The 15,479-nt window shown below is 48.7% G+C and overlaps 1 protein-coding gene across 2 annotated transcripts; it reads left to right on the top strand.

The window, feature by feature from the left end:
- Window positions 1–135: 135 nt before the first annotated feature.
- BRD8 (bromodomain containing 8) lies at window positions 136–14,990 on the top strand. Of its 2 annotated transcripts, none has more exons than XM_018915576.3 (21): window positions 136–218; window positions 489–585; window positions 1,289–1,358; window positions 1,604–1,653; window positions 2,529–2,651; window positions 2,805–2,885; window positions 3,304–3,368; window positions 3,953–4,089; window positions 5,951–6,095; window positions 7,239–7,448; window positions 7,853–8,133; window positions 8,622–9,077; window positions 9,426–9,519; window positions 9,730–9,776; window positions 10,109–10,323; window positions 10,579–10,671; window positions 10,855–10,923; window positions 11,615–11,792; window positions 12,419–12,523; window positions 13,419–13,463; window positions 14,576–14,990. In XM_018915576.3, exons 1-21 carry the CDS (start codon window positions 200–202, stop codon window positions 14,633–14,635), a joined length of 2,640 nt encoding a protein of 879 aa, XP_018771121.1. In that variant the 5' UTR covers window positions 136–199; the 3' UTR covers window positions 14,636–14,990. The 2 variants fall into 2 exon arrangements, with proteins under 2 accessions (XP_018771121.1, XP_009089782.1); XM_009091534.4 differs by lacking the exon at window positions 13,419–13,463 and adding an exon at window positions 4,496–4,711.
- Window positions 14,991–15,479: the final 489 nt, after the last annotated feature.

Here is a 15,479-nt window from a genome sequence, read left to right as displayed (position 1 = left end):
GGCTCCGCCAATGGGAGCACGGCATTAACGCCCCTCGACCAATCAGCGCCCTTTTTGAGACGAAGGGGGCGGAGCCCCGGGCAACCGGCCGCCCGCGCGAGCGCGCACACGGCGAGGGGGGCGTGGCGGCGCTCGGCCGCCTCCCGGCGGGCTTTGCGCGTGGTGCCGCCCCTGCCGCCCTCGGGGCCGGGCAGGGAAGATGGCGGCAGGGCCGGGAAGTGAGTGCGAGGCTGGGCGGGAGACGTGGCGGGGAACGCGCGGCGGCGGGGTCTGGGGAGGAGAAGGGGCAGGGGAATGGCCCGAGAAGAACGGAGTGGTTCTGTAGGACCCTCCCTGGAAGAGCCAACGGAGGCGCGAGGCGGGGCCAATGGGTCTGGGGAGGGGCGGGGCCAAAGAGTCCGGGAGGGGCGGGGCCAGCTCTATTGCCGCGGGTTCGAGTCCCGGTGTGCCCGGGCGCGGCTCCCGCACACTCCTGCCCTGTCCCGCAGAGCACAAGCTGCTGAGCGCCGGCCCCACCGAGCCCTGGTCCATCCGCGAGAAACTCTGCCTGGCCTCCTCCGTCATGCGCAGCGGCGACCAGAACTGGTACGGGAGCGGGAAAGGCGGGCGGCATGTGCGCAGCACCGGGGCACGGCACGGGGCTGTGACCGCGCTGCCTCTGTTCGGAACAAAAATGGGGTGTAAGAGATGTGCAAGGTGTACCTGCACAGGCATTTTGTTGCCTTCATAACTACTGTGTAAAAGTAGAGGGGTGTTCATCAAAATAGAGAGCAGTGAGAGCTGGAGAGGGAGTTTGGACAAGGACGTGGAGTGTCAGGACAAGGGGGAATGGCTTCACACTCAGAGAGGGAGGGTTAGGAGATTAGGAAAAAGTTCTTTACTGTGAGGCTGGTGAGGCAGTGGGAAGGGATGTCCAGAGAAGTTGTGATTGCCCATCGCTGGAAGTGTCCATGGGCACGTTGGATAGGGCTTGGAGCAGCCTGGGATAGTGGCAGGGGGTTGGAACAAGATGATCTTTAAGGTCCTTCCCAACCCATTCTATGATTCTGTGTTCATAATTAGAAGAGGTGAGTTGTGGGCTACAAAGATATTTGGTAACAGATTCTTGTGCACTGAACCTATAGCAGGTTAGAAGCAGGTAAATATTTTTGAGACTTGTAACTCCTTGTTGAGTTTATCATGTTTAGCAGGATTATTCAATGGTGTAAAGAGAGGTTTTCATTTTTTCTCTGCACGTTGGTTGGGAGAGAAGATAAGTTGATGGTGATTTGCTTTTTCCCTCCCACAGGGTCTCAGTCAGCAGAGCCATCAAACCTTTTGCAGAGCCAGGACGCCCACCTGACTGGTTTTCCCAAAAGGTAAGACACTGACATTTGAATCTTGGACACCAAATCTCTGCACGATCAGAAAAGACAGACTGAGGATTAATTTAGGATTAATTGTTCTGTGTTTATCCAGTACACAGTTACTAAGTAAGGCTAACTAAAGAGGTCCTTCACCAGGCATGTGATTCAGCTGGGAAATTCCTTGACTTTGGAATTTGTGGTGTGTCCTGCTGTTTGGGCAAGCAAACTGTTCTCTGACTTCCTTTGTTTCTTCTCAGCACTGTGCATCTCAGTACTCAGAGCTCTTGGAGACCACAGAGACCCCAAAGTGAGTAAAGTCTGACCCCAGCACAGCCTGCAGCAGCTCAGGGGGCACTTGTGGGTTCTTAAAGCAAAGTCCTTGTCGCTGTTAAATTACTTCCTCCCCAGGCCAACTCCTCCCAAAAGGAGCATTTCAGAATGAGAAAATTCAGGTGGAATAGCTGTTGTGGGGCGGTGAGATCAGGGTTTGTCAGATGGGAAAGGAAATATTTATTTGGCTAGATTAAAACACTGCATGTTAGCCTTACTAGTCAGAACTTTTACACATAAATTTATCATTCAGAGTTAGGGCGGAAAAGAGGAGTGGGAAGGGAGATGTTTTGTATTTGTCACTAATTTGCAGTGGTTTCTTACAGTTCTCTTATCAGTGTTGTCACTACAGCTCTGTGATATGAGTTATTTACTGCTCCTAATTCCAGGCATTTTGTCTGGGGACTTCACACGATATTAAATTAAAGATGGGATGTTTAAAATATTTGTATGTGACTGATTTGTTTGTAAATGATCTTCACCACTAGAGTTGCAAAATCAAAGAGCTTAGTAGAGTTAGTGAAGAAAAAAACAGATATTTCTTCTTGGGGAGAAAAGAATTCTCTCTTGAAGTGGAAGGATTGTATTCAGGTTGAGAATCTTTAGTGGACTTGCATCTTTGATCTGTTCCTGAAGACTTTAACACTGGGTGAATTAGCAAAAGCTTGCTGAAGAGATTGTTTGAGCATTGTGCTGTCCAATATAATTTAAGGGAATTGGAGGAAATTGATTTTTTTTTTTTTTTTTTTTTGCATGAGCATGTCATGAATGACAGAAAGCAACCATTTATGAAAGAGGAACTGAGTTTTCTTGTGGTTTGTGTCTGAGTTTTTCTTTTCTCTTACTCTCTAGAAGGAAACGTGGTGAGAAGGGGGAAGTTGTGGAGACAGTGGAAGATGTTATTGTGCGGAAACTGACTGCAGAGAGGGTTGAGGAGTTGAAGAAAATTATTAAAGAAACACAGGAAAAGTACAGGTATGTGACAGAGGTGTTAAAATGTTGCACACCTGAGAGTCCTGTCCTGAAAAGTAGCTCAAGTGGGATGAAAATTGGGGATGACTGGGGTGAAAATGCTGCTTAAGTTTTCCAGTTCAGTGATCAAAATGTAAAAAGATTTTATGATTACAGGCAACTCAAGAAGGATGCAGAGCTGATCCAGGCCGGACACATGGATAACAGACTGGAGGAGCTGTGCAATGAGATTATGATGTGGGTTATTTCATTATTTCTGCTGAGATTGTAGTTTCCTGACACTCTGTTTGTCCAGAATCTCTTGGTCCACATAGTTTGGGTTAAGAAATGGGACAGCTGGGCAGAGGCTATGGCCTCTGGGAGCTTGACTGGGGGATAGCAGCTGGTGTGGAGTTGCTCAGTAAAGAGCTTGGCCATTTCTTGCAGAACCATGTTTGCTGCCTCCATTCTGACAATCATGTGGAAGTGAAATTTCCTGGCCTGTGTGTCATTCTCTGGCTCTGCTGCTCGCCTTGGGGGGTTTCAGCCTGAGTCCACAGGAGTGCTTTGATGTTGTCTGGAGGTCACAGGGTGGGAATCAGTAAAATGCATTTTGAAGGGGGAATTAAGGGGAACTGAGACACCCTGTGACAGAAGGTTTTTGTACTTGGTACAGGAAGAAAAAAATGGAAGAGGAGGAGGCAGAAGTCAAGAGGAAGGCTACAGATGCTGCTTATCAGGGTAAGCTGGAAATGAGGTGCCTTCGTTTTCCTCAGGCCGATGCATGTATTCATAAGAACAAAGTCTTCACTTACTGAAGTCTTGTTAAGACCTGCAGGAGGAATTCCTTGACCCTAGAGTTGGAGAGAGAGGCTGTATTCTCTTTCCAGCACTGTATTTGTAATAGGGTAAAAGGGAGAGGCTTCTGAAAAAGGAATAAAATCTACAGGAAAGGTGTATCCAGGGAAAGCAGGATTAATAAGGAGCTCTGTGTTAGAACGTCAGGCTTTTCACACCTTTCATTTCCCCTGGTCACTGAAGAGAAGAGGAAGAAACTTTTATTCTGAATGTTTAGTTCTTTATAACTCTTGGGGCATTTAATTTGATAGTGGGAGGTGGTGAATACCAAACTGCTAGAGAAACCTGCAGCTGAAGTGCATTACCCAAAGTCAGTATTATATGGGAACTGAGCCTAGTGGGGTGCAAGAAATTCCTATAACATGAATTGTTCTCTTCAAATTCTTCAGGTTAAAGTCAAAGGTAATTCTTTGGGCCACTCCACGATGGAGTCACAGAATCTCACTGTAGTTTCTGTTCTCTTCCAGCTCGCCAGGCCATTAAGAACCCACCTCGAAGGCTCACAGGGGTGATGGTTCGTTCTCCTGCAGGCTCCACCTCTCCGGGCGGGGATTATTCCCTCGGAGATCTGTCCCAGCCCGCTGGGGATGAGGCCAGTCCAGGGGTAAGGATCCTTCTCTGGGTTGGAGGGAAAGCCCAGCTTGGGTCATGGGGCTCTGCATCCATCACAGAGAAGGGGCCTGGGGAGAAGTCCTTGCCTTGCTTTGCAGATTTCAGGTGCTGTAGTGTGGTTGGTGACAGTGCTGCTCGAAATCCATGTCCTCTTCCCTGTCTGTGGTGATCCTGTGCCTGGATCAGAGGCCTCGTAGGGCCAGGCAGTCTGTGAGTGCCTGGGAACTGGCTCTGCAGGGCAGGGAAAGGGTGAAAGCACATGCCTGGAGTAGGGGCAGTGAGTGAATGGAGTAGGTGTCTGTGGTGTGCTGGATCAATGCTCTTGGGGGAAGCAGCAGGTGGGGCTGGTCCGTGTGGTGGAGTGTGGCTTTGAACAGTGTGGTTTTTCTCTTTCTCAGGTCACGCCAGGGACATTGCCCAGCACCCCAGTTGCCTCCTTCATTGGAATCCCTGACACCCCTCCAGGCTCTGCTCCCCTGGATGCCCCCATGACCCCAGTCACTGATGATTCACCCCAGAAAAAGATGCTAGGACAAAAAGCAACTCCGCCTCCTTCCCCTCTGCTCTCAGAGCTGCTGAAGAAGGGCAGTCTCCTGCCCACAAGCCCCAGGCTGGTATGGAGCTCTCTGCTCATATATGCAAGCACACAAACAATTTGCTCCAGACTTTCCCACTGAAAAAAGGGGGATCTGCAAAAGAATTTTTAAAAATGTGCAGTTTTGTGAGAGTCCCAGCAGAAGTGATACTCTGAGAGGTATAAATACCCCTGTGAGCTGCAGAGGTCACCTCCTTTCCCAGCAGGACTGCAGGGCTCGTGCAGCACATAGGACTGGCTGTCCCCTCAGTCATAAGGAGTTGGAGTTGCAGGATTTGCTAGAGGAAATTGTTCCCCTCAGGGGAGGGACCCTGTCAGTTAGCATCATTCCCATCAGCCTCCGTGGTGTCCCTGGTGATTCCTACACTGGGCTCTCAATTCTTTATACCTTGTGAGGAAGTCCTGTTTCAGTATTTTTAATGTGTACAAGAGTAGGGAATCCTTGAATGGCTTTTATGACCCGTACAGAAGTGCTTCCATTTTCTCCTAATTGTAAACAGTTACTAGAATCACTGTGATGAGAACCCACTTGTGGTGTTAGTGACTTGGGAAGTCTTAGGAGATGCTGACACTGTTCAGAGCCCAGTCTGAAAACAGCAGCCATCAGCCTGCTTGTGACACACGTTCCCTGGGTTAGTGCTTGTGTGATGGAGTAGGTGTGTTGCTGTTGACTTTTTTCTTCACAGTAGTCAGATTTAGGGTTTTTGTATTTGTTAGCTTGGGTAAATGTTCAGTGGATTTTGTGTTTGCAGGATGTAACGTAAAGTGGAGCAGGCAAAGGTAATGGCTGTGGAAGGCTGAGTTTTCTTTGTAGGAACAGGACTGGTTTGCATCTGTTTCAAGGTCCATCATAGGTTCATTGTATGACCTTGATCAAGTTACGTTCCATCTTGGTACTTCTGCTTCTCTCATCTCAAAACAAGGGGTATTTCTGTGCCAACTCAGGGTCTAGAGAGACTCATATGCAAAGGACTGTGAGATCCTTGAACAGAGCTGTGATAGAACAAATGATCCACTTGGCCTCACCTCAAAGGAAGGTGGCACTGCAGCTGTGTTACAGCTGAAGAACAGCAACAGTTTCAGACTGTCATGTTCTGCACTTGTGTGAGGGGCCTCAGGCAGGGACTAACCTGAATAAAAGCTGCAAAAGAAATGCTGGGACACCAGATGCTGGTCCTGTCATGGAGGTGCACATCTGGCAGAGAATCACTGGTGTGGTGGTGTCTCCAGGAACTTGAGTCTCGTCCTCCTTTGACAGGTTGGTGAAAATGAAATGGCAGTGGCTTCTGGTCACATGAACAGCTCTGGAGTGCTGCTGGAGGTAGGAAGTGTCCTTCCAGTGCTGCACAGTGGGGAAATGCAGTCAGCACCTGGTGCTGTCCCTGCATCTCCAGCTGCTTCAGGTAACTTGGGCCTTTCCTTGTACAGTTCTCCCCTAAGATGTCCCTTCAGACTGTTCTGTGGATTTTCTTGGGGGAAAGATGATGTCTGCCTGGCTGGTTTGGGGGTTTCTCTAGCAGTTGTATTCCTACTTATGTAGCCCTGTCCCTCTCACCCCTAATTTTAAGACCCTAATCCTTAAAGAGAGTGACTGAAACAATTTGGCTTGATTCATTCCTGATCCATGCAGTCAGGTTTTCTGGTTGGACACTGGCTAATACCAGGCATCTGAATGTAGAAAGAAAGGGCTTGTTCCCAGAGATTTGGGGGAAAAATGGTCTAGATCTGATTCCCAACATGTCAAACACAGTTCCCTGTGGATCTGGAGAACTCATGTGCCTTCCCTCTGCTGTACTATGGAGATCTGTTGAGAGTTAGTCCACTGAGCTCCAGAGGAGGTTCCAGAGAGTGGGGATAAGGGGGACAGTGCACGACTCTGCATTGGGCTTTTTCAGAACAGCCTACCTAAGGAGTTGGTTTTTTTCCTCAGCTCCTGCTGACCAGTGATTTATTCACATTGTTTGCAGCTGAGAATTTATATCATTCATTCATATAGAATTCCATACAAGTAATCTTGCTTCCCTCATCCACATCTGTGTTTTTAAGACCTGTTAATTTGGTCCAGACAGTTCAGTAAATCCAGACTGGAAGTTACAGCTAAGATGAATGGCAGCCTTTGATATAAAAGGATTTCTCCAGGAAAAATCTGCAAGGAAATCCCTCCGCTCCCTCCCAGCTCCTGTGATGACTGTTTGTCTTGGCTTACCTTGTGTGGCTCTCTCAGCACTGTTTTTCAGATTTCCCATAATTGTTTTGGGATGAGCCTTTGGAAGGGCATCTCTGTGCATGTGTGGCTTAGTCTGTCCAGCCCTTACAGTGAGTGCAGTGTTCTGTAGCTGCATGATTCTGCCTCAGACTGCACACACAACAGGAGTCGTGCATTTTTTGGTGCAGGTTGTCTGTACAGCTTTTGGGACTCTTTATAGGTATCTCTGTGTCTTTTCCCAGAAGAAGCCACCAGACAGTGAAGAGCCCAGTGGTGGCTTTGTGGACTTGAGTGGTGGCTGCTTCTTGCTCATGTGCTTTTCCCTTCTGCTCTCTGTTAGGTGCTCCTACGCTTTCTCGGCTTTTAGAAGCTGGTCCTGCACAGTTCACCTCACCTCTTGCTTCCTTCTCCGCTGTTGCCAGCGAGCCTCCAGCTAAGCTCCTGCCACCCCCAGTAGAGCCTGTGTCCCAGGCCACTATTGTCATGATGCCCACACTGTCAGCACCAGCCGTTGTGCCACCAGCTGCAGCTGCAGAAAGCGTAGCCACAGGTGCGTTCCTGACTACGCACTCAGAGGGCACGTCCTGCTGGAAAGCAGAACTTCCCGTGGGATCAGCGCCCTGCGAGCTCTCAGCTGGGCTTTGTCACCTCAGACTTGCCATCCTGGCCAAAAAGGATGGTTATGGCTGGGTTGTGGAGTGAACAGATGGTTTTAAACAGTGTTTGCTGGGTGTGGGTGGGGGTGCTGGTGATTTGCTGGACTCCGATTCAAGGGTTGGAATCTCCCTTTGTCTCTCCTGTGGCAAAGCAAACCCGTATTTATCTTTTGTGGTGGGGTGGATGGGATGGGCCTGGGATACTTGTGGTTGATGCCTGGTCTTACCCACTGCTGTGTTTGTTTACGTGGGGACTTCTCCAGCTTGGTCTCTGACTGTCCCTCTTATCCTTGTGCAGTGAGCCAGCCAGAAGCCTGTGTTTCCATGGAGGCAGTGTCTGATTCCCATACTGTGACAGTGTCCATGGACAGCAGTGAAATATCAATGATCATTGATTCCATCAAGAAAGAGTGCCTGGGTTCTGGGGCTGGCAGCACTGCAGGATCTTCCAAAGATCACTGCATGGATGGGAAGGAAGATCTGGATTTGGCTGAAAAAATGGATATTGCAGTGTCCTATACGGGGGAAGAGCTGGACTTTGATACGGTTGGAAATATTATAGCCATCATTGAGGACAAGGTAAATGGGGAAAGCAGAGTGCCAGTGCCTTTTGCTCCACATTCACTTGGGTTAATCTCAAATGATTGCTGTTCACCAATTTAGTTTAAACAAGCAAGAAATAACTATTCCAGAATGCACATTCTCACCATCATTTTCCAGATGAACAGGAAAGGACACCACTGCTGCCTGTCTGACACTGGTGCTCCTTTTCAGAGTACAAAAAGAAATGTCTTTCTTCCTTGGAGGGTAGGGTTTGGGTCATGTCTCTGGCAGACAGCTGAGCACTGCTCACAGAATCCTTTCCGGGACTGCCATATTTCTGAAACTGAAGCTTCAGGAGAATGTCTCACAGGGAGTGATACAAATCTGGCTGCAAAAAAAGGCAACTTTGTAAACGGAGTAGACTGGGATTTCCACAATTGTCTCAGTACCAAATAGCATGAACTTTTCTTTAATCCCTCTTTCTGACCTCGGCCTGCACTGCTGTGTTTGTTTTGACAATAAAGGTAGACGACCACCCTGAAGTCCTGGATGCAGCAGTTGTTGAAGCTGCTCTGTCTTCTTTCTGTGAAGATACCGATGACCCTCAGACCCTTCCTGGCCCATGGGAGCATTCAATTCGCCAGGAGCATGAGAAACAGGCCCAGATGCCACAAGTGTCTGTGACTGTGAAGCAGGAGAGACTGGAGTGTGAGGAGCCAGAGGCAAAGGGAATTCGAGATCTAATGGGCATCAGTGAGCTGGGGTCAGAAATAAAGACTGAACTTGCAGAGCAGGACCAGAGTCAGCTGGGCCCTGAAGAAACCATACCAGCAACTGCCAGAGTGACAGAAACTCCAGAGCTTAGAAACCAAGAGATAGAAGAAGATCAAAGAGCAGCTGTAACATCAGGAGAGACTTCTGAAATCAAAATAGAGTCATCCCAGGGAGAAGATGCAGTGCTCAATCCAGTGAAGACAGAGGTATGTGGGTCACAGAGGCTGCCTGGAAATGGTGTGGGGAAAGAGAGGAGCAGTTGTGGCAGGTAGGAGCAAAGTTTAGAGGAAGGATGAGTGCTGGGTTGAAGTGACCCTTCAATGAATGTGACTGACTGTTTTCCTGGGAGTCAGGCTGCTGATGTGCAGAGCAGCTCTGCTTTAGAGGCAGTACCTTTGTGTATCTCCCCCCACCCATGTGCAGAACTGCTGCTGGGAAGGTGCTCAGTGAACCTCATTGCCTGGAGCTAGGTTAGGGTGAGTGAGATGTGCCCACACCTTCACTGAAGTAAGCTGACACAAACATCTAGATTTGTGCATTTCTCTTCCCTCCAGACCCCACCTGATGATGATTCATCCCCTCCACAAGTCCCAAATGTGAGTGAAGACTCCTCACAGGCTGATGTTCAGCACAAATTTGAGCTGTCAGGTAACTTAATTCAGCTAGGAAATCTTTTACATGCAACATTATTAGCTGGATAGTTGTTAGTTATCTGGTTCAGGTTTTTTGGGGAGGAGGGAGAAAAGATGCCTGTAGGAACAGTGGTAATTACTGCAGGACAGTAGGCGTTGGTGCAGGAGCTTTTGTAGCAAAGGCTGCTTGAGAGAATCAATCTTTCTGCATTTCTTTCTTTCACAGAATCAATGAAGGAGGAGGCCCAAGCCCTATTTAGGAGTCAGATGAAGGTAATTCTCTGTTGGTTTTAGTCATCTTGAGTGTATTAGCAACATCTTGCTGCTGCTGCTGAAAGGCAAAGCTTGTGTTCAGCTTTCTGCACTTTGAGCAGTCTGCAGCTGAAGGGGAGATGGCTTCAGAATGTAAAGGTGTTTGTGTCTGTGCTTCTGGGTCTGTGGGGACAAGCAGGGCAGGCTGGAGAGACTGGCATTTTGTGGAAGTGCCTGTTCAGTTGTCAGCAGCCTCACAAGAAGATCACTGTGTTTGCAGAACCGTAGTTGCTTTGGAGGCGCTGAGTGGCTGCTGTAGCCGGCTGTGCCAGCTGATGGACTCTGTGTTTCAGGATGGGCAGGGTGAGGAGGATGATGAGGACGGTGCCAGTGAGGCTGCCAGTTTGGAGGAGCCCAAAGAAGAAGACCAGGGTGAGGGCTATCTCTCAGAGATGGATAACGAGCCCCCCGTGAGCGAGAGCGACGACGGCTTCAGCGTCCACAACGCGCCCTTGCAGTCGCACGCGCTCGCCGACTCCATCCCCAGCAGCCCGGCCTCCTCGCAGTTGTGAGTGTCAGGGCACACAGGGACTGCAGGGTTCCCAATTCTGGCTTGCTGAATGGGTCCTAAGGGAGAATTTGTTGATAATTTGTTTGGTTCTTGCTTACAAGGGCAAGTGTGCAGACAGAACTCCAGTACCAGCTCCCACTTTTCCATCTGTCTTTGGCATGGATTAGCATGGGCAAGGACAAAACAAACCATGAGTTTTCTGCTCTGAGGCAGTGATCAGACTCCTGAAGGAATTATGTTCTCTCTTCCCAGCTCAGTGTGCAGTGAGGACCAGGAAGCGATACAGGCTCAGAAGATCTGGAAGAAAGCCATCATGCTGGTTTGGAGAGCAGCAGCTAATCACAGGTGAGTTGGATGTCTTGGCAGAAAGAAGTGACTAATCCTAGACAAGTCTCCACTCTCCCATCTCAGAGGCTTATCTCTCTTGGGAGATGATGAATCATATTGTTACAGACAAATGAACAGGAGAGCATGAAACAAATATTTACCAGTGAGCACAGGCACAGAGTGGACTGTTTTTCTCTGCAGGTATGCCAATGTCTTCTTACAGCCTGTAACTGATGACATAGCACCAGGCTACCACAGCATTGTGCAGAGGTGAGTCTCAGCAGTCTTCTGTATGTTTGCATATTTGTAGGGATTTCTGGCAACAATGTAGTTTTTGCCTGCTGTGCAGACTTGGAAAAGTGTTCTTTTTCTGACATGATTCAGTCAGAAGCAGGTTTCCCCAAGACCAGTCATCATCAGTAACAGGCACAGGTCTGTACACAGTCCTGACTTTGAGTGAAGTACACTGACTTACACAGAACGTTTTATCAGTAAGGTGAAACTGATATCTTTCTCCCAGTTTCTATCCAAGAGTAGGATTTAACCTTTGAAATTCCTAAAAGCTGTTCTTTAATCAGTATTTTTTGCTGTCCCAGAAGGTGGAGTTTTCTGGAATAATTACCAGAATCGCCTGCTAGCTGCTATATCTCTTGTAGACTGTTCAAGCTCAGTGGCTGCTGCTCTAGCTCCTTAGTTTCTCTTGTCAGTAGTGTCTGGAGAGGGCAGATGCCTCTCCTGAGAGACCTCTGAAGCTTTTGTTACTATTCCAGGTAAATACTTTACCCCTTGGGTCTTCTGAGACCCAGGCCTTGGTACTGGGGAGCACAGCCCACGGGGGAGAACCTGTTCAGCTAAATAAAAATAGACACTGTAACCACATTACAAACCCAGGGTTGTTTCCAAAGGAGATGGGAAAGAGTTAAGAATTTCTGTTGCAATTTTGCCTGCGTTTCTTTCACAGGCCAATGGATTTATCTACCATCAAAAAGAACATTGAGAACGGGCTGATCCGAACCACGGCCGAGTTCCAGCGGGATATTATGCTGATGTTTCAGAATGCAGTGATGTACAACAGCTCTGACCATGATGTGTACCACATGGCTGTGGAGATGCAGAGAGATGTCCTGGAGCAGATCCAGGTAAAGTACTGAGCTGAGGCCAGTGCAGGACAGAGCATCTGCCTTGGTCCATAGGTCTGGCTGTCCCACAGTGTCACTGCCAGGGTGTTTGAATGCAGTGGGTCCTGTCCTTCCCTGCTTCTCTCTCATGGTAGCTCAGGTGTTTGTGTTGAACTGGATTGTGGGCGAGTTAAAAGTAACAAAGCCAAATTTTTTAAATGTTCATCCCAAACCAATTTCAAATGTAATTTCCTTCAGGGAAATGCTTAGGCCAGCAAGAACCAGGGTGTGGTTCGGGAACAGCAACAAGAATGACAGGGGACGCCTGACGGCTTCTTTGGGTGGCTGTGCTGGTTTATGTTGATACAAAGTGCACATGAAACTGCCCTGTGAATTTATGCTATTTAAAATATACTTTGAAGCAGAATGTCCCAGCTGGCAGGGCTGAGTTTGAATTGGGGTTTTGTAGTTCCTCAGGACTTGTGGCTTCTGAGGTAAATTGGGAAACTTATTCTGAGCAGCACACAAGGAACTGAAACTGCCTCTGACCCAATCATTCCCAGCCTGTGGTCTGTGATAGGTAACTGACATGCACTTACTGAGCTTGTTTTGCTTGACAATCTTAACAGAGTGTGGTTTCCTTACAGCAATTTCTGGCCACACAACTGATGATGCAAACATCAGAGTCAGGGATCAGTGCAAAGAGCCTGCGGGGGCGAGACTCCACTCGCAAGCAGGATGCTTCAGAGAAGGTGAGAATGCTGCACCCTGTGCAAGGGCACTTGGGATCTTCTGAAGAATCCCGAGATACTGCATGAAGCTCCCACACCAAGGAGGCAAAAGCTCCCACACCAGCATCTTCATGTGAACAAATTTTCTTTAAACGTCTCTATTGATTGTATTTCAGTTCTGGAGCTGTACAGCATGCCAGAGGCAGGTCTCATGAGTTTTTTCTGTAATCCAAACACTTCTATTACCTGTTTTTAAAAACAGGTAGGGAAGTGAACAGAGTATTGGAAGAGGTGTGAATACTCTCAGGCACACAGTGTGACTCTTGGGGATGAGTCTGCAGGGCAGGGAGTTGGACTCAGCGATCCTGTGGTTCCCCTCCAACTCCACAGATTCTGTGGTATGGCAGAAGGGTGAAGGGAATTGCCAAATCCTTCACTTCCTAGTCAGGTTTTTAGAGCTAGAGAATTGATTACCTCTGGTTTGCTGTGTAAAATACACCAGAGAACCTTGGAATTCCACACTGATCTAAGCAATGAAGATTTGTAGTTTTTTCTTCTGTAAAGACATATGTGAACTTGATAAAGTGATCTCAGGTACTCTCTGGTGCACACAACACTGTGACAGCAGGGGCTGCCTGCTTAGTTCTAGTGACAGCTGCACTGAGCAGGAATTGTTTGTTAGACCAGGAAAACTTGCTGTGGCTGTGGAGGGAATATCCCTTTCCTGGCATTCTGGCTCTTGCAGTATCCCTCTTTTGTCTGTTTTTGTGTTCCTGCTGCATAAGACTGACGCCCTGCAGGAAGGGGAGTGGGGCACACGTTCCTCTATGCTCATGTGTGGGCTCAGTGCTTCTGTGTGGTGTGTGCATTTCCGCAGCTGATGCCTGATAAGTCCTTCTGTTTGGCCTTTTAACAGGACAGTGTCCCAATGGGCTCTCCTGCCTTCCTTCTCTCTCTCTTTGTAAGTATTGAAAGGCTCCAGCAGGTTCTGCAGTACTGCTGCCAGGTGTTCTGCTCCTTGTCTGGGTGATCACTGCACTGTCACAGCATCCTTAGCACTGCAGCAGGGTGTGTTTGACTTGGGGGCTGCACCACTGTGAGCTGAGAAGAGACATCTCAGTCCCTTACTCTCAGAATGGGTGACCGGGTGGGGCTTCACTCTTCTCTTCCGGTTCCAAGTGGTTTTGTTTTGTCATCTGCTTTTGCTTTTTTCCATGACTTCTCTCCTGCTTTCTTTCCATGTAAGTGGGAAGACAAACCAAGTGGTGCAGTCCTGTAGTTCCTACATCTCTCATGTTTATACAGCTGCCCCTTCCACACGTCCGAGGCAGTACAAAAGGTCTTGGGAGAGTGAGGAGTCAGCCGTGTGTCCTTTATCTGTTCCTGGTTCAGAAAGCAAAAAAGACTCTGCAGAAATATCTTCTCTGTGCCCATGGTGATCTGGAAGTGTTTGGAAAAATACTCCCTCTGGGAAACCCCAAGTGTCTGAGTTACTGTGAGGAGAGAGAGGAGGAAGATGGAGAGCTGTCCTTATCTCTCACATGTATCTAAAGACAGAGGAGTACTCCAGGAGAGGCAGCAGATCAGCCAGAGAGAGGATCAGAGGAAGCTCTCAGTTCACCTTCTGCTCGTGGAAAGGAGCTGTGTGGAGGAACTAGGGAGCTAGTGCCAGGGTCACTCAGCTGGAGGAGCACTTCCCATAGGGATCAGCAGCTGATAAGGTAGGTTAGTCAGCAGTTTTCCCACCTTAAGCTAGAATCTGCTGCTTAGGAAGAAGCCTGCACTGTCCAGGCTCCAAAAGCATCTGTCTGGGCCAGAGGTGTTGCCTCTCTCTGCCCTGGCTCCAGCAGAGCAGAGATGCTGCCAAGCCCAGCACCCTGCTGTGCCCAGATCCATCTTTAGGTAGGTCTGCAGGCAGGCCTTGGCAAGGAGAGCTTCCCTTTCTCCTGATGGGAAGGCATGAAAAATTGTTGCCAGATACAGAATCCCCTCTGTCCCTCCCTCCCTCCCTCCCCTGTGCCGGAGGGCCGTTCCTGTGGGTTGTGTAACTCTGTTTGTTTGCCTTGTGAGCAGGACGGAGGCACCAGAGGGCGGCGCTGCGCCATCGAGGCAGACATGAAGATGAAGAAGTGATGCTGCAGACACAAAATCCCAGCAGAATCCCAGGCATCCGGAGCTGGAGTGTGAGCAGGCAGCTCTTAACAGCTGTTGGAGGAGGAAAAAAAGCTGCAGGTCCATTTCTGGGACCTAGTTCACCACCTTCACTTGCCCTTCTGGAAAAGCTGTGTCTTGTCAGAATGTGTAACCCAAAGAAACTTCCCTAGAGGGGAAGACCAGCCCCCCTGCCTGTTTTAGGGCAGTTGTCTTGGGCTTCATCAGTGTTCTGGTGTTAGCTAGCAGCTGGTGGCTCGTACGTACTGTAATGTGAAGTGTACAGATTTTTACTAGTGATGTGTAAATGTGATGTATATTAAAATCTGGGAACAAACCCGTGTGCAGTGTACTGAGCATCACAGCTCTGCAGGGAGGAGCCCTGTGGTACAAGCCTGGATCCCCACCTGGACTATCTGCAAATACCAGTTACCCCTACAGCACACAGGCATGGCAGAGCTCTGATGTTAGAGGCAATCCATAAATCACAGGAGTGCTGCACAGTGCTTGCATGGAGAGGAAGATTTCCTGCTTGGGTGTGTGAGGATACAGCACCACTGTGGTGACACTGGAGTCAAACCTTGAGAAGTTAAATGCTGCAGTCTTGTTGGAGCTTTCCTTAGGAGAAAATGCATTGCAAAGGACTTGATATTGTTTCCCCAGAGATCTGTGGAGGCTGCAGTAGTCAGAGTGGAAATCTGTGATCCCAGCAGCTGTAGGCAGGATTGCCAGTACCTGATTTCACATCTGAGCTTGTGCCCTGTTTCTACTGGGAATTACAGTCCTTTTCCTCAGCAACATGAAGGTTTTAAATTCTCTGCAAGAA

The sequence above is a fragment of the Serinus canaria genome, chromosome 13 (genome assembly GCF_022539315.1).
Source record: "Serinus canaria isolate serCan28SL12 chromosome 13, serCan2020, whole genome shotgun sequence".
NCBI lineage: Eukaryota > Metazoa > Chordata > Aves > Passeriformes > Fringillidae > Serinus > Serinus canaria.
Note: the sequence above shows the minus strand (reverse complement) of the source record. Positions and strands in the feature narration are given on the sequence as shown.

Excerpts from the sequence above, each read along its gene's own strand:
- BRD8 (XM_009091534.4), top strand. Across the intron at positions 4,090-4,495 it reads GGGATGAGGCCAGTCCAGGG|GTCACGCCAGGGACATTGCC; the intron begins GTAAGGATCCTT and ends TCTCTTTCTCAG. Across the intron at positions 6,096-7,238 it reads TGCATCTCCAGCTGCTTCAG|GTGCTCCTACGCTTTCTCGG; the intron begins GTAACTTGGGCC and ends GCTCTCTGTTAG.